The sequence below is a fragment of the Hippocampus guttulatus genome, chromosome 3, assembly GCF_054856545.1.
Source record: "Hippocampus guttulatus isolate MCC_2025c chromosome 3, RoL_Hgut_1.0, whole genome shotgun sequence".
NCBI classification, from domain to species: domain Eukaryota; kingdom Metazoa; phylum Chordata; class Actinopteri; order Syngnathiformes; family Syngnathidae; genus Hippocampus; species Hippocampus guttulatus.
In genome coordinates this window covers 25,431,230-25,447,863 of record NC_141263.1, presented here as the reverse complement: position 1 = coordinate 25,447,863, position 16,634 = coordinate 25,431,230, and the positions used below count along the sequence as shown (strand labels likewise).

General features: G+C 40.2%; 1 protein-coding gene and 1 long non-coding RNA gene across 4 annotated transcripts in view; both read left to right on the top strand.

Annotated features, from left to right (window-relative positions):
- The window catches only part of LOC147207971 (protein kinase C-binding protein NELL1-like), a 126,667-nt gene that overhangs the window by 74,222 nt on the left and 35,811 nt on the right, over positions 1 to 16,634 (top strand). The window contains exon 14 of the mRNA XM_086107672.1: positions 9,024 to 9,146. Within this exon, the coding sequence (XP_085963798.1) occupies positions 9,024 to 9,146 (123 nt within the window). The remainder of the gene's footprint in view (positions 1 to 9,023; positions 9,147 to 16,634) is intronic.
- Positions 10,514 to 15,668, top strand: LOC147207973 (uncharacterized). Of its 3 annotated transcripts, none has more exons than XR_015100522.1 (4): positions 10,526 to 12,552; positions 14,212 to 14,374; positions 14,466 to 15,267; positions 15,646 to 15,668. It is a non-coding gene; the product is annotated as an uncharacterized LOC147207973 (long non-coding RNA). The 3 variants fall into 3 exon arrangements; XR_015100521.1 differs by having other exon boundaries at positions 10,553 to 14,374; positions 14,466 to 14,658; positions 15,190 to 15,267; XR_015100520.1 differs by having other exon boundaries at positions 10,514 to 14,374.

Below are 16,634 nucleotides of genomic sequence, written 5' to 3'. Positions count from 1 at the left end.
CCATGGATAATCAATCTATTTTACGGCTTGTAAACTGTCCTGAGCTGCTGATTCGTAGCAGCAGAAACACTCAACATGTGCTCCTAAAGATAAATCCTGGATGCATGTGCTAAAGGCTTTCGCATTTGTTTGGTGGAACTAAAAATGACTGATAGTACCCTTAATGCTCCTGTAATTGGTACAGGTACTCAGTTCTCTCCATTCCCCGCCAAAAGCATTGGAACAGTGCATGTGTGTGTGACACGCAAGATCAATATTGCCGCTTGAATTTTAATATTTTTACACAAATCGATATATACAGTATCTCTATCTATCTATCTATCTATCTATCTATCTATCTATCTATCTATCTATCTATCTATACAGTATATATATCCATCCATCCATCCAATTTCTGAACCGCTTGATCCTCACTAGGGTCGCGGGGGGTGCTGGAGCCTATCCCAGCCGTCTTCGGGCAGTAGGCGGGGGACACCCTGAATCAGTTGCCAGCCAATCACAACAACCAACCACACTCACACTCATACCTAGGGACAATTTAGAGCGTCCAATCAGCCTGCCATGCATGTTTTTGGAATGTGGGAGGAAACCGGAGCACCCGGAGAAAACCCACGCAGGCCCGGGGAGAACATGCAAACTCCACACAGGGAGGCCGGAGCTGGAATCGAACCCGGTACCTCTGCACTGTGAAGTCGACGTGCTAACCACTGGACTACCGGGCCGCCTCAGTATATATATATATATATACTGTATATATATAGTATGTGTAGCCTTTGTGTGTATGTGTGTATTTGTCAGTGCTTCATATGTTTTATTACCCCATCTGTTAAGAAATAATTTCCCTTGATATTGAAAAAAAATGCACAGTTTGTTCCTCTGAGGTATAAAATGCCATTGGACATTATCTCTTGCGATTTCTCTTTTTTTATCATCTGCCTTGCTGAGGGCCTTGTCCTTTGTGCTGACAGTGCCCAGTAAACAATAGGAACCTGCAGTAATTGTGGTTCCACTTGATTTCACCTCTATGGAAGCAGGCAAGCAGCTCAGGGGAAACAAGGATTGGACGGAGAAATCAACAGTGTCAGGCGGTGTGAGGTTCTACACGTTGGTTGTCAAAATGCCACCAATCTGAGAGTACACACACTTATATAGTTTACAGTTCATTGTGATTTGATCTTATGTCACCAAATTTGGACTTGGGACAGCGCATGTCGATGTCTAGTGCGCATGGGTGGATTTCTTTCTTTCTGTGTTTTCCGAGACGGGTGCAGGTAGGGGGCAGGTGCGCCGTTGTGGGAGGGAACACAGCTGACTTCCTTGCCATCCAATGTAAGCGGCTACCCTCATTCTCTTTAAAATTCAGTGTAGAGACAGCATTCTCTCTTCTTTAAAATACACTCTTATCTTGAAAGACTCTGGGTAATAAACGTTTCTCTTCATTCAGTCCATTAACTGTTACACAAGTATAGAATAAAAACCATCACTACTTCTGACAGCTCTTGTGATATGCTGATTATGATAGTTTGGCAACATTGAAGTCATCCTTTTTTGTTGTAGTTGTTTTATTTCGTTTAGTTTTTCTTTTTTTTTTAAACAGAGAATTTCAATTTGGCTGAGTTTTTTCCGTGTTGCGGTTTAAATTCCATTGTATTGCATTGCTACACCCTTCTGGCATTCTGGAGTGAAGGTCGTATGTATTTAAATACTGTCCACTCCAACATTGTTCAAGACATTGTCTGTCCACTTTCATTGTTATGCATTGTCGCTGGCTCATCACTGTGATATTTGACCTACGTTGTGCACTTTTTAATTTTAATTTTTTTTTTGACAAGCAGGACACAAGACACCATTCCCTGTTTAGAATCTCTCTGTATTAAGAGTTACGCTGAACATCTCACGATATTTCAGTCAGCCATTTACTCTAAGTGATTACTTATTGATACAAATAAAGTAAAATCGATCTTTCATCTTTCATTTGGCGATGAAAATTAGATTGTGTATGCAATATGCAGTACCGGCCAATTGGCAAAAGGAGGGATAATGAATGGTGTTGACGCTCAGTTTTATGACTCGGTGAAGGCAGAACACAAGTGATTTCCCCTGCGGAGGGTCATTATGATCCCTGACTTCAATGCGTTGGTGGATAATAGCTATGTGCCATCTGTGATGGTGGAAAATGTCCAGCTCCCACATTGTACTGCATCATATGATCATCATATGTCCAGATGCTGAGTCAAAAAAATTTACACATACGATTCAGAAAACTGGTGTTTTTCTTCCATTGCTGCATGATGGCATTTTCAAACTGTGCGCTCGTGAGTTGACGAATAAAGTCGCATTGGATGGCTTTCTGAAAAATGAACGATGAGAACGACTAAGAAAAGTATTGTATTCTGTTCATAATATTTGAACATGAATGTTGCGTTTATGCAAGCAACATATGATGACTGAAATGTTTATTTCATAGTTCAATATTTGAGGTGCTTTATCATTGATGCGCTTTATCGTTGAACTGTGAGGCGTGCTCGAGACGACACGCCACGAGATCACCATGTCCGTTGTAGTACCAAGACTGGCCTGTGAGAGGCAGCATAGTGCCACAGAGCATCGGACTGATGGCAAACATGTTCTGTTGCACAGAAAACGATCCAGATTAGAGAATAGAATAATAGTCATGACATTTTAGACATGACTCTGAGGTTGCGGGAAATCGGGCTCAAATTAGTCCCGAGAACGTGCGTGCGCCTTACCTAGGCAGGATACAGAAAACATTAAATGGACTGATTGACATGAAATGATCTCCCTAAAACGCCCAAATTAGCATTGTCATTTTCTACAGAGTAAAACAGTTTTTTCTTTGTCTATTAATTTCTCTACCCCCCAAGATCGATTTCAATCCACTGCCTGTTTGGTTTTGCTTCTGTGGCATTACATTGATTTCACTTGGTAAACTTAAGCGCGTTTGCTTTTTCTTCGATAGGATAAGCATTTAATTCGACAGCCTGTAGCCTACAGTGCGCATATGTTACACTCTGTTGCCTTTTGCGCTAGTCATGTATCTATCCACTCTGACCTTGTCTACACCGGGCTGATCAATAGTCCAATTGTTTCCTTAACGGGGAGTTCATATGCAATATGTTCGGGTTTGGCGATGGCTTCTGATCAAAGGGAGCCGCCATTAATTTTGTGCATGCCTGGCGACATATAGTGTTTGACATTCCGATGTTGAAAGGCCACAGTCCCCTGCAGACACATTGGTTTAATGAAAATGTAATCAAATCCAATTCCAATTATGCATATAATGAATGTTGAGCTCAGGTGTGACGAGCTTGGTCACCTTGGCAACCCTCCCTGTATATGTTAAGATTTTCAAAGATGGAGGTCACGTTGTAAGGCTGGCAAGGGAGCAGCCATTTTAATAAGCCCATCAAACATGGTTCGGGCAGGAGTCACATAAGTTTTCATCAATTTATAATTGTCTCTGAAGAGGAGAGTGTTTATATTTAGCTCCCTCATAAAGGTTTGATGCAAGAATTCCTTTCCACTTACTAGAAGGCAGTATAACCGTCCACAGTGATTTATGTCTCCGTGTTACGCCGTTGTGCGGAAAGCTTCATGTTGTGCTCTCGAGAGATGCATTGATTCCATTTCCCCCTGGGTGAATACATTGAGAGACCAGGGGGAAAATGCACTGTGCGTGTTTACTGACAGAACACATTAATGGGACACGTTTTCATTAATGCACAATGCAGCTAAAGCTTCTCTCTCATGGCCCCGAGCTGTACACATTCGTAGGGTAGCAAATTAACGACTGTAAATGCTTTGCTTCATCTGCTTGAGATGATAACATTACAATTATACTAAGGAGACTGAAAATTAAAATAAGTACAGTATACAGTAGTTCTCACTTTGCAAAAATAGAGCTTTAAGTTTAAAAGAAAAAGTTGCACTTGAAAACGGTTACAAAGGAGTTCAGCATACTTCACATGTCGAGCGCCATTCTGGTTGAAATCACTCAGTTTTAGGGGATGATATTGTCTCACGCGAATGAGACACAGCTCACAGTGAGCCTATGGGTGTGAAATAAAATAGCAAATCCACACAGATGAGCTCACTTGAAATTTCACTCATGGTGTCAGGACCACCGAATTGCGTATAAATCAATCAGTGTTGCGTGCATGAGGTGGAGATATTGCCAAATACATACATTCTACCCTTCTTACATTTTATCAAGCTGGTTAATTTCAATCACTTCGTGCTTTTATGCAATACTGTGATTTTGTTTTTCTTTTTAAGCTTGGCTGCAACGAATTAATGGCATTTCAATTCATTTTAATGAGGTACCTTTCCTTGGTATAAGTGTAAATTGAGTTGTGTCGCCCTGGAACAAATTAAACTTGTAAGTCAGGGTGTCACTGTGTATGACAAAGAAAATTAGATGTCATGTGAAAACATGAACGTAAAATATCGCAAATCACTTGAAGGAGAGCCGTTTAAACTCTCAGCTCATTCGCGAGCACAGCCGGCTTCCCTGCCATCGTATACTGTAGAGCAGCTGTGTTTAGGGTGGAATTCATTGACTTCTAGCTCGGCATAAAATTGTCGCTTTAACGTCAAGATTGTTATTGCGGGAAAATTACATATTTACTGGACTAATTTCATGGAAATCCACGCTCCCTCGGCTAAATACTGTGACAGGCAATCAATATTGTTTCCCCTTGCGACCCTGGACACGGCGCAGCCGAGTTCTCATCACGTCAAGGTGAGCATCAAGGCCGAGCTCGAAAACAAGCAAGAGGACTTTGTTTCAGTGAGAGAGGGGATAAAAAAATAATAAACAATCTTGTTCCTTTTGTGTATCACCACAGAAAAAAAAAATGGAGGAATATATTAGTCATCTAAATATACAGCGTATGCATTCATTTATCTATCTAGCTATCTATCTATCTATCTATCTCGCTAGCTGTACTCTTCCAAATCAGTTCGCCGTGTTTTTGAGCATCGTTATCAAATTAATCCTTGACCAGCATGTGAAATGCTTTGCCCTTTAAAGTCTTTTTTTTTATAGGAGAAAGAAATTGCATCTCCCTGTGTAGGAGGACAAGAAAAGCATAAAAACATTGTTGGAGGCATTTGGCAAATAGTTTTTTATTGGTCTGCCGGTTTGTTTCAGCTGTAAACAGCAGCTGCTTTTCTCTCGGCTCTTTTCGTCTGATTTGTTTGAGCCTCTAATACGTGTAACAGAGAAAGTTTGACCCATTACTATTTGTTCAGCTCTCTTGTGTCACTTTCCCTTCCTCCCCAATTTTCTTGGCCCGGTGCATTTTTAATTTTTTTTTTTTTTTTTTTTTGAATGGCGACAAACCATCTTTAGTGTGTGAGATGAAAGCATTGCTCACTGTCAAAAAGGAACAAAGCCCAAGTTCTTAAGACAAAGATTTGACCAGGTGAAGCGTTTCATTCAAGGCAAACCTTTCACTTAAATCACCACGTTATCATTAACTTTTCATCTATGGACAAAAACAAAAAAACCTTTAAAAGCCCAGTTGGAGTGTTCTTCAACGTGAGTCATTTAGCGGCGATGTGCCAGATAGCAAATCAAGACGATGAGACAACAATAGCTGTGTGGATCAAACTTACCTTTCCTTCTGGGGTAACAACGGGCAGCCAGTCAAGGGAATCTGAGCACAATGACGTCAACTATGATTCAACTTGTCTCAAAGTGGAAAGATACATCTAATTACGAAAGACGCTTTCTTTATTTTCAGGAGCTGCAAACAGCCCCGCGTCCACGCAACCAGTCTGAGTGAAGATTTCTTGGCCAATTGTTCACATGTGATACGATCAATTCCAATCTGGTGTCTGCGTTAAATCAGAACGTTCCAAATGCGTGGCGTGCAGGTGGCTGTAAACATCACGTGATTTCTCAAGAGGGAGGTCAGTCGTATCCTTAGCCACGGTAGTTGCGACGGCCGTTATTCACTTTTATTAAAGGCACAGCGTGATAAAAACAAGTTGCGAGTAAACACGTGACTGTCGTTTTCGAACAGACGATAGCTTGTCCCGCATACACAAAAGGTTGGTTCAATTCTCATCCCCCAAGTCTCTTCACTTTTTATTTTTTTTTGCTTGTCCTTGCTGGAGGCCAGCGGTGTCAAATTAATTTTTGTTGCAGGCCATTTTGGAGTTACGTCTTCCTTCAGAGGGCCAACAGTGAAGCCACAAAAATGTTGTCTCATCGCATTATTACTTGTACAAATTTAATGGATTGCTTGTTTTGAAATAAGTCACCTATAATAGCTGGTGAATTATTGTTCAAGTGAGTGTAAACAGGGTAACAAAATTATTATTTATTTTATATGACAATTTGACATTTTGATACAGCTTTTAACAAGGATCACGCAAGTTCACACACATGATTTTCTTTCGGGGGGTTGGGGGGAGCACATTAAATGACGTGGTGAGCCGAATCTGGCCCCCGGCCCTTGACTTTGACACCTGTGCTGTAGATGAAGGCACTTTCGAAACACTGTTATGAAACAAGTGAGTACGATATGACACTTAGTGATGAATGTGAAAGAAAATGGTCGCTGTGACTGGAGGCACGGCCCCACCTTTGATTTGTTAACTGCTCATTGTTTGCGAAATGGGAAATAAACCGCCTCAGATTTGGATGATCTTTCATTTCACATCATTAGCTGAGAGCCCCGAGGGGTCATGTCGACATGTTCAAGCCCAATATTGGATCAGTGTATAATCAGGACTCATTAGGCCGAGCACAATGGACTCACACAACATGCTCGGATGATACCACTGATACTCGCTCTTTGTGTTTGTCATTGCCACTAACATTCCTGCCACACAGTTGTTCTTTGCTGCGTAAGGTGATTCTGGAACTTTTCTGACACACCTCGTCTGGAACACCTCTTTGGTAAAGGAAATAAGTGTGACTACATGTGGAAATACTAAATTGCCTTAAGTGTTTTAGCATAGCACAAGAAATGTTTATGATAAAACGCTCCATGTCTAACACCGCCACTAATGTCGCCTACTTTTCATATAGACTACCTTGATATAAACTTAAGCATTTCTGCACAGCACTTGCCGTTTGACTTTTTTGGGGGGGGGTTTCACTTTCACAAAGGGAGCATTTAGTGAGAAGACAAAAGCTAAATTATTTCTGCTAGCTGCTGCGGGGCTTTAAGCATGCTGCTCATTAATTAAGGAAAATGTGTTAGTCATGACTCCCACCCAAACTGCATATTGATGAGGCGTATGTTTCCCCTGAGGAGAGGGGCTGCCTCAGGAGAGAACATACTCAATACTTAAAGACTTTATGTTCGGATAGAAGAAAGAATTCTTCCGCCGTCACCACTACAGCTACCAAATAATTGAATTTGAAATGCATTTTGTATCGCCATCTGAAATGACTCCACATTCAAATTGAAAACCATCAGCGGTTACAAAATGAGTCTGATGAGCTCAGTGGTGGGACTTTAACAACAAACATCTTCCCTAAAATGAATGAATACCATATTTATTATCAATTTGATTATAACCCTTCACGCTGTTTATGCTATTTAGAAAATGAATAATTACGGTAGATTTTTTTTTCTTTCTTTGTCGTACTCAGCCCCAGGACGTTCCTACAAAGCCTCATCAGGATGGCTCATTAGTGCAACGTCTAGTGGTTCGTGTGTAACATGTATGCAGCAAAGATTCAATTGGATCCAGAAAGTCTGAGTTGACGGAAATCGTTTACTCTTGATGTCAAATAAACTCTCCACGTGTGCCTCAGTGGGGGACTCGAGTCATAATCAGTATCGCAAACAATGAATTGACAAGTCTGTTATCTCGTTAGCGGAGCCGTAGAGTAATTTGACACAACACAGCAGGCGGAATACAATGCTTGACATGGTAAAATTAATGAAGGATGAATTCCTTTTAGCTGCCTATGTTTTAAAATTCAAGGGGCTCGACTACTAGTATGTCATATTTCACCGTTAGATCCTCTTTGTCAGCGTATAATTCTGCTTCCGGGATTCTCTTCTTGCCGGCTAATGTAGAAACTGATCAGTCATAATCAGTAGTTAGCTTGATTTATGTCGATGGTTGCCATATTCATGACTCACTTGAGGTTTGCCGTAAAGAAAGCAATTTGTCTCAAATAGTGTCTCCGTAGCAGAAAAAAAATCAGGCTTACATTTCCGCAGCAGTACATGAAAATGTCGTATTATAGCAGCACAACGGACTGGAACTCACCAATGAATTTAACAAGCTAGCATTATCCATGAAAGACGCAACAGAAATGACTCAAATTGCAAAATGACCCAATTCATACCAATTTCCTGCCACTATTTTTTCCTTCACATTTACTCTTCGGTTACTATTCTAAGTCCAGTCGCGGGATGGCAGTGTGAATAGACTCTTGTCTTGCAGTTGACCACACCATGCTCTTGCATCAATCCCCCAATCAAAGGATGCTCTCGAATATTGAATGAAGTGAGTTAGATAATAAGATTTATTTTTTTTCGCAAATTTTAAGGTTGAAAATTTTGAACCGCACTGAACTGAATCTCACTGTTAGGTTAAAACGCACTACTCTTGTTGCTTTGTGTGATTAGGCTGAAGTGTAGCTTCACTCTTAGTAGACTATAGACTAAAAACTAAAAAAAAAAAACATCCTTCCATTATCTTCCATTTTTATAAAAGTCGATATATACTCCATTTAAAAATGGGCCCAGATCCAGATGGGTTTAATTTCATGCAACCACATGACGAAATAAAAATTGAATTAATGCACACTGCTTTTTTTGGGGTGGGGTTGAGGGGGTTCAGTGTACTGTAGATGCAATAATGCAGAGAACTGGTGTTCATAAATACGAATTCTAAAAAAAAGAAAAAAAAGTTTTAATACTGACAGATTATCTTCCAGGCTAACAAATGACCCTTTCGTCAATACCCTCTCCACATTTGCATACGCACCTACTCTGACCGCCTTCCTCAATCCTTCTCTTTTACAGAGCACGATGAGTGTGCCAGTAGTCAGAACTCATGCGACGACAATGCAATCTGCACCAACACCATTCGAGGACACCTGTGCACCTGCAAGCCAGGCTACGTTGGAAACGGCACCATCTGCAAAGGTAAGTTCCCGCCCGGGGAGATCCCCCTCGCTCGTGTAAACGCAGACAACCAATTGGGAGGGATCGCGTGCATCTTTGACGGTCTGGTTGGGCCTTCCTACTCATCACAGGACCAGGCCACGGTGGCCAGGCTGATGATTCCCAAATAGATTTTGGAGCTTTTGCCACAGGTGCACCCTCTCTGCCTCAGTGCTCACGCTGCCTACTGTTGACCGTTTAAGTACCGTCTGAGCGCCCCATTGGTTTGGCTGTTCATGAGCGCACAGATGGAGCAGGGAAAGTCGTAAATGGGCGATGATTTTTTCTTTTTTTTCTTTTTTTTTTTTGAGGCAATGTCTTAGTGTGTCCATATATCCTGTAAACCACTTTAAAAATGGCTTTGACATACAGTATTAACTCAGCAGAAGTCAGTTGTGAATTTGACTTTGATTGCTCTGATAGTTGTGGCCCTGAAACTCACTCCACAAGCATTGTCACATGAAATGTTTTCAAATGCTTCCTGTGCGCTAGGAGAATTATACTTGACATAAAAGGCTTAACTTGAACAGAATTAGCAAGGTAATTGACAGAAAAATTGGATTGAAAAATCACATTGAAGAATTAAACACACTCGCAAGGCTTTAAAAGGATTTTGTCCGTCTTTAATGTACTGAGTTTAACTAGCAACTAAGGCAATAACACAAGCTTAAGGAGCCTTTCATGAAATGTTCACGATTCACACTGTGGTAGTATTTGGCTGTCATCCAAAGATGAAAGTATCATTAGTTAGGGTGTGATTCCACTAAATGACTTTTATCACGGGACAGTGGCTGGCAATGAATCACCAGCTGTGATTCTTACTGTGGTTCTTAAGCACAATGAAGATAATACTGCCTAATTGGTCAATCAGGGTATAAAAATGTTTTTATGTTTGATGAGCTCTTTTCAAAAATAGATGATGGCAAATTATGAAAAAAAAAATATATATATATATATCCCGCAATATTTCCATTTTGTTGTGTCTTGTATTTTTGGCCAAACATGTTCAAACTGAGCCATGATAACATGGAAAGTGTGTTCAAGTCTGTGAAAGGTGCCTTTGCATTTTGCTTTACAACCTTGGGTGAGTGACAGTATGTCTGCAACAAGGAAACGCCAAAAAGACAAAGTGAAATAAATTCAATTCAAAGATGATGGTTGTGATTTCGACAAAACTGTAGAAGTAGTTGTAGGCCGACTGAACCCACCCACCGTCTTTGCTGGTGTCACGCAGGCATTAAGATGGGGAGCAAGTAGGAAGCAGGCAGAAAACAGGTCTTGGGGATAGATCAATGCAATTTACAAAATGCTTCCCATTCATTTTCTGCCTCTGGAATGTCTCCAAGCTCATACCCACACTCAGCTCGACGTCTGGGGCAATATGCGGCCTGTCTGTAACGCCACATTTTTCATTCTGGGAGTCATTGGCAATGTGCAAATGAATGAACAGAGGATTAAAAAGATGGATATTTGGAATTATCGCCGAGAATATGAAATGTGGGAACTTACGAGCGTGTGCCAGTGACGAACACTATTTGGAGAAGTATATTGTAGAATAGTGGCCTGTATAGTTCTGTGTAACAGCGCATAGTCAATAGTCCTACACCAATCTGTAAATACCACGTTTAGAATGCAATCATGGGCATCAGGTAGATAACGTTCTGGAGCCTATCCCAGCTGTCTTTGGGCAGTAGGCGGCGGAAACCCTGAACTGGTTGCCAGCCAATCAATCGCAGGGCACACACAAACTTACGACTATCCACGCTCACAATCACACCTTGGGAAAAGTTAGAGTGGTCCAGAAAATGCCTTGCATGTTTTTGGAATGTGGCAGAAAACCGGAATACCCGGAGAAAACCCACGAAGGCACGGGGGGACAGCATGCAAACTCTAAACAGGAAGGCCTGAGCCAGAATCGAACCCTGCACCTTTGCTATTTGAGGCGGATGTGATAACCGGTTGCCCACAGTGCCGCTCTACACACACATACTTGAGTGCTTTACACTTGTGTGTGTGTGTGTGTGTGTGTGTGTGTGTGTGTGTGTGTGTGTGTGTGTGTGTGTGTGTGTGTGTGTGTGTGTGTGTGTTTGTATTCATGACATCTCAGGACAATTTTATGATAACACACCTTCACAATGAGGACCTGTGGAAAAATGAGGACATTTTTCGCGTCCTCATATTTCCACGCAGTCTACACTACTCTAGAGCTCACGAGGATACTCCCACACCAAAAATAAGTGATGTCCTGAAAGAGCACAATTTTCAGAAATTGTGTGTTTAAGTGTGTTTAACTTTCGACTCACTTTTCATTTGGAAAACTAGTGGCCAACTTCGGTACCTTAACACACTTTTAACACACTTTCAGTGACGTCATTGTGCAGGACCTCATATGTCATCTTTTTCGGACTGACTCACACATTTTCCCCGCCCTCGTCCTGGTAAGTCACTTCAATTAGCAGTCACACAAAACCCAACATGTGAAGCAGCCAGACAATCCTACAGCCAGATATCTATTAAACTCTCTGAAACAAACACGACCACGCGTGGATGACCACCTGGTAAGCAATTCCTTTTCGTTTATCTTACTGTAACATAGACTTTGTTCAATATAACCGTGTTTAACAGTGCCCACCAAAGGTAATGTCATTCAATTAGACAGCTAGCTAGCTAGCTAGCTAGCTAGATCGTTAGCATGCTAATAAGCTTCCAGTAAAAGTAATGTGGACATGTCCTGCAGGCAAGGTTCTAGAAAACCTTTCTAAATCTTTGACAACACAGTCTGTGGAACTTGATTTTGGTGCCAAATGTTTATTTCAGTGCAGTATTTGTTTTATTTGATTGCAGTTAATTGAAATTAGTTAGTACAGGTAGCCTAATGAAAGTGGGCCATGCACTTCTAGCCTTTATGCTAAGTCTGGTGTATTTACACTGTTTATTCTTGTGTTGATTCAATTGTACACCGTTTCAATGAAAAAACAAACAAACGTTTGCAATGAAATTATAGCAGAATTCAGCTTTGTTGGTACATTTGGTCAAGACAATATTGTGTTACTCTATTTTAATTTTACATTGTTATCTGCCTGACAAATGGTTTGCCCGAATCTATTAATCTGACCAGCAAATGTTTGATGAAATGAATTTTTGTATATTTGAGGAAGAAAATAATATTCCTTTGGCTCAGTACTTTCTGAGCCAAAATAAGTGCTGCCATTGTATTGTGCTTGCTTGTCTGGCTGACTTCTTCTCACTTTCCATTGTAGATGTTTACTGGTGGTGATAATGTCACAAAGAAGAGCCAGACTGAGCCCTGAATCTGAGGCTGCTCATTTTATTTTATCTGGAGTCGACAAGCCTTGTTTGAAAGCCCAGTGGATCAATGATTATAAAGGTATGCTATCAATCTACCTGCTATCTAATTCTTATGGCTACCACACGCACATGACAAGAGCTGCAACCAAAGCCTGTCACAGTGACAGATTTTATTCGCACATTGTATTTACCCCAAAAATATCACAATAAACAACAGCATGTTTTTTTTATGCCATTGATCATATTGGAGCAAAAATAATTGAAGTACTTTTTAAGAGAATGTTTAGCAGCCATTATCATTCAATTCTTGAGAATATTGTATTGCCATGTAGAACTAGGAATATCTTGAAATGAAAAAATAGAAATAGAAATTATTCGGCTTCTGTTAAAATATTGTGCTTCAACAAATATCACAATTCATAAAAAACGCATACTATCTGTAATAGTCGAGGAAAATTAGATGTCTTCAAACTTCCTTCACAATGCCTATTTCACCTGATTGAAGAAGGCTGTGGTAGCTGTTTGACAAATCCACATTTTTATCAGCAATTTGTACTGCCCATCAAAGGTCTCTACTTAGTTTAAAACTGAAAGAATGGTCACAGGAATTATGTATGTCATTATCATTATGACTATTATTGTTGATTGCTTAATTTTTATTTTAGTCATAATGTATCTTTTCTATGTGCAGTGGTGTATATTGCTCAGTGGGATTTCTGATTGGAGATCGGAGGTGTGAAACGCCAGGACAGCTTACAAAGAAATTAGATGAATCCTTTCCCTCCCACAATTGTTAGAGTTGCATTTGTATTTACAAAGAGAAAATAACAAAAATAGAAACGCACAGTTAATCAGATTAAAAAAAACATCCCATCCAACCATTTTCAAACCCATTTATACTAATACGGGCCTGGCTGTGCTGCAGCCGATCCCAGCTGTCTTCGGACAGTAGGCAGGGTACAACTTGAACTGGGTGCCAGCCAATCACAGGACACACAGACAAACCACCATTCACCCTCACAATCACACCGAGGGACAATTTAGTGAGTTCAGTGAACCTACTACGTTGCATGTTTTTGGAATGTGGGAGGAAACCAAAGTAGTCGGAGAAAACCCATGCAGCCATGGGGAGAACTCCACACAAGAAGGCACTGTGAGGCGGACGTGCCAACCAGTCGCACACTGTGCAGCCGCATTAGGTTGCCTGTGACCAAAATAAAAACTATGGTGGTAATGCATTACCAACATTGCTGCCCATACTTTTTTTGACCTTATTGCTCTTCTCTTTCTCTCCCTCAACCATATAATGCAGTTTGGAGTGGAATAGTATAGGAACTGAAATTAGGTTTCGAATGTTATCCATTGAGGAAAAATGGTACTTCACTTGACTTATGATGATCACTTTAGTCAAACTGTCGGTCAAACCGCTGGTATTTTTCTTTGTTATTCCATACATTCTGTTCAATTGAAGGCAAGCAATGTAAACAACTCTGATGTAAGGAGCCACATTATTTTGTGCTGATACAAATTGCTAAAGAAAATTATCAGCGATTCTGATAATTGTTTTTAGTTTTACATGGAATTATTTTGTTATCGTACCACTAAACATGTTTTTTCCCCTCTTTAAATTTTTATTTTTTGGTCTGCATGTATTTGTGAATATCTGATTAACTGCATTGTGTAAGCCTGATTTGGATTGTATTAATCAACATTTAAGTGTCAACTTTTCGTGTCCTAGGACGTGGTGTATTTACAAGTGAACCAATCGAAAAGGGGTTATTTGTGGTTGAGTACCGTGGAGAGTTAATCTCAAGTTATGAACGAGACAAGAGACAGAAAAAGTACACAGAGAAGCAAAATTGTTTCCTGTTTGATTTTGAATGGAAAGGAAGCACATGGTGGTAAGTCAAGATCTAGAAAAACATCATGTGGTTCTGTACAACATTGTAGTTTTACTGGAAAAACATTTCATGTTTCATTGTTCAATTTCAGCATTGATTCCTCCCATGAAGATGGTTCATTAGGTCGACTTGTCAATGATGCTCACAAAGGCCCAAACTGTAGAATGAAAAAGCTGACAATCCAGGATAAACCTCATCTTTGCTTGTTTGCAATTGAAAATATCGAAGCAGGGAATGAAATAACCTATGACTATGGAGATTCTCAGTGGGCATGGAGAGCACTGGTAAGTAATGCCTGAATATACACCTGTAGACAACCAGATCTAATAAGTAAATCATTATATTTCATAGGTGAGTGAAATATCATTTTCATCAACAGTTTATTACCTTTTAAAAGTTAACACAAGTGTCTGTTTTAGAGGATTATTTGACGTCAACAGAAATTCAAAGACAGGAACATGGACTCCACATTTTTCAGTCATTACATTGATTTAGTCTGAAAGAGTATGTTTCGGGTGTTGTCTTTATTATTTGAACTCAGTCGTGTCTGATGTCCTGAAATTGTTAGCTATCAGAGCTGTACAGTGGTAAGTACCATAAAGAGTACTGTACTACACAGTACTTGTGCTGTGAATGTGGTCACTGAAAAAAGTAGTTCAATTTATTCAAAAGTCATATAACTACGACATATTTCTGACACTCTATGGTTGGTATAATGTTGCTTTTCATGATTTCAGTCATGCCCTCATACTTCTTCAGTTACTGAAGAATACTTTTTAGAATATTTCTGATACTGTAATATTGCTATGTTGCAGACACCAGATGTTGGTATCCTGACTGAACCTTCTGGAGACCAAGAAGGGAGTGAGAGATCCACTTCATCCTTACAACAGGTGACTACGTCTTATCATTATATACCAGTTTTGAGTTTACAGCTTTCTTTGACAAACACAGGAGAAGTTATAAATCAGAAACGTGGCCTCTCCATGATTTCAGTCGTCATGTCCTCATATTTCTTTAGACCTGAAAAACCTGAGTGTGTTTCAGGTGACATGACTTTTGTCTTAACCTAACTCTGGAGAGCCTGTGTTCGAATGTCCCCATATTGCTGTTCCACAGAACTGAACAGTGTTAACTTTCTACAGTGTGGTATATTAATCCCAAACTCTCCTGTGAGCTATGTTCAATGAGAAATAATGTTTATTCATTTCTTAATTGGTCAGAATGAAGAATGCTGAATATTTTGACACCGTAATGTTGTTATGTTGCAGATACCAAGTGACGGGATCCTGACTGAACCTTCTGGAGACCAAGAAGGGAGTGAGAGATCCGCTTCATCCTTACAACAGGTTACTACGTCTTATCATTATATACCAGTTTTGAGTTTACAGCTTTCTTTGACAAACGCAGGAGAAGTTATAAATCAGAAACATGGACTCTCCATGATTTCAGTCGTCATGTCCTCATATTTCTTTAGACCTGAAAAACCTGAGTGTGTTTCAGGTGACATGACTTTTGTCTTAACCTAACTCTGGAGAGCCTGTGTTCGAATGTCCCCATATTGCTGTTCCACAGAACTGAACAGTGTTAACTTTCTACAGTGTGGTATATTAATCCCAAACTCTCCTGTGAGCTATGTTCAATGAGAAATAATGTTTATTCATTTCTTAATTGGTCAGAATGAAGAATGCTGAATATTTTGACACCGTAATGTTGTTATGTTGCAGATACCAAGTGACGGGATCCTGACTGAACCTTCTGGAGACCAAGAAGGGAGTGAGAGATCCGCTTCATCCTTACAACAGGTTACTACGTCTTATCATTATATACCAGTTTTGAGTTTACAGCTTTCTTTGACAAACGCAGGAGAAGTTATAAATCAGAAATGTGGCCTCTCCATGATTTCAGTCGTCATGTCCTCATATTTCTTTAGACCTGAAAAACCTGAGTGTGTTTCAGGTGACATGACTTGTCTTAACCTAACTCTGGAGAGGTTGTGTCTGAATGTCCCCATATTGCTGTTCCACAGAGCTGAACAGTGTTAACTTTCTGTAGTGTGGTACATTAATCCCAAACACTCCTGTGAGCAATGTTCAATGAGAAATAATGTTTATTCATTTCTTAACTGGTCAGAATGAAGAATGCTGAATATTTTGACACCGTAATGTTGTTATGTTGCAGATACCAAGTGACGGGATCCTGACTGAACCTTCTGGACACCAAGAAGGGAGTGAGAGATCCACTTCATCCTTACAACAGG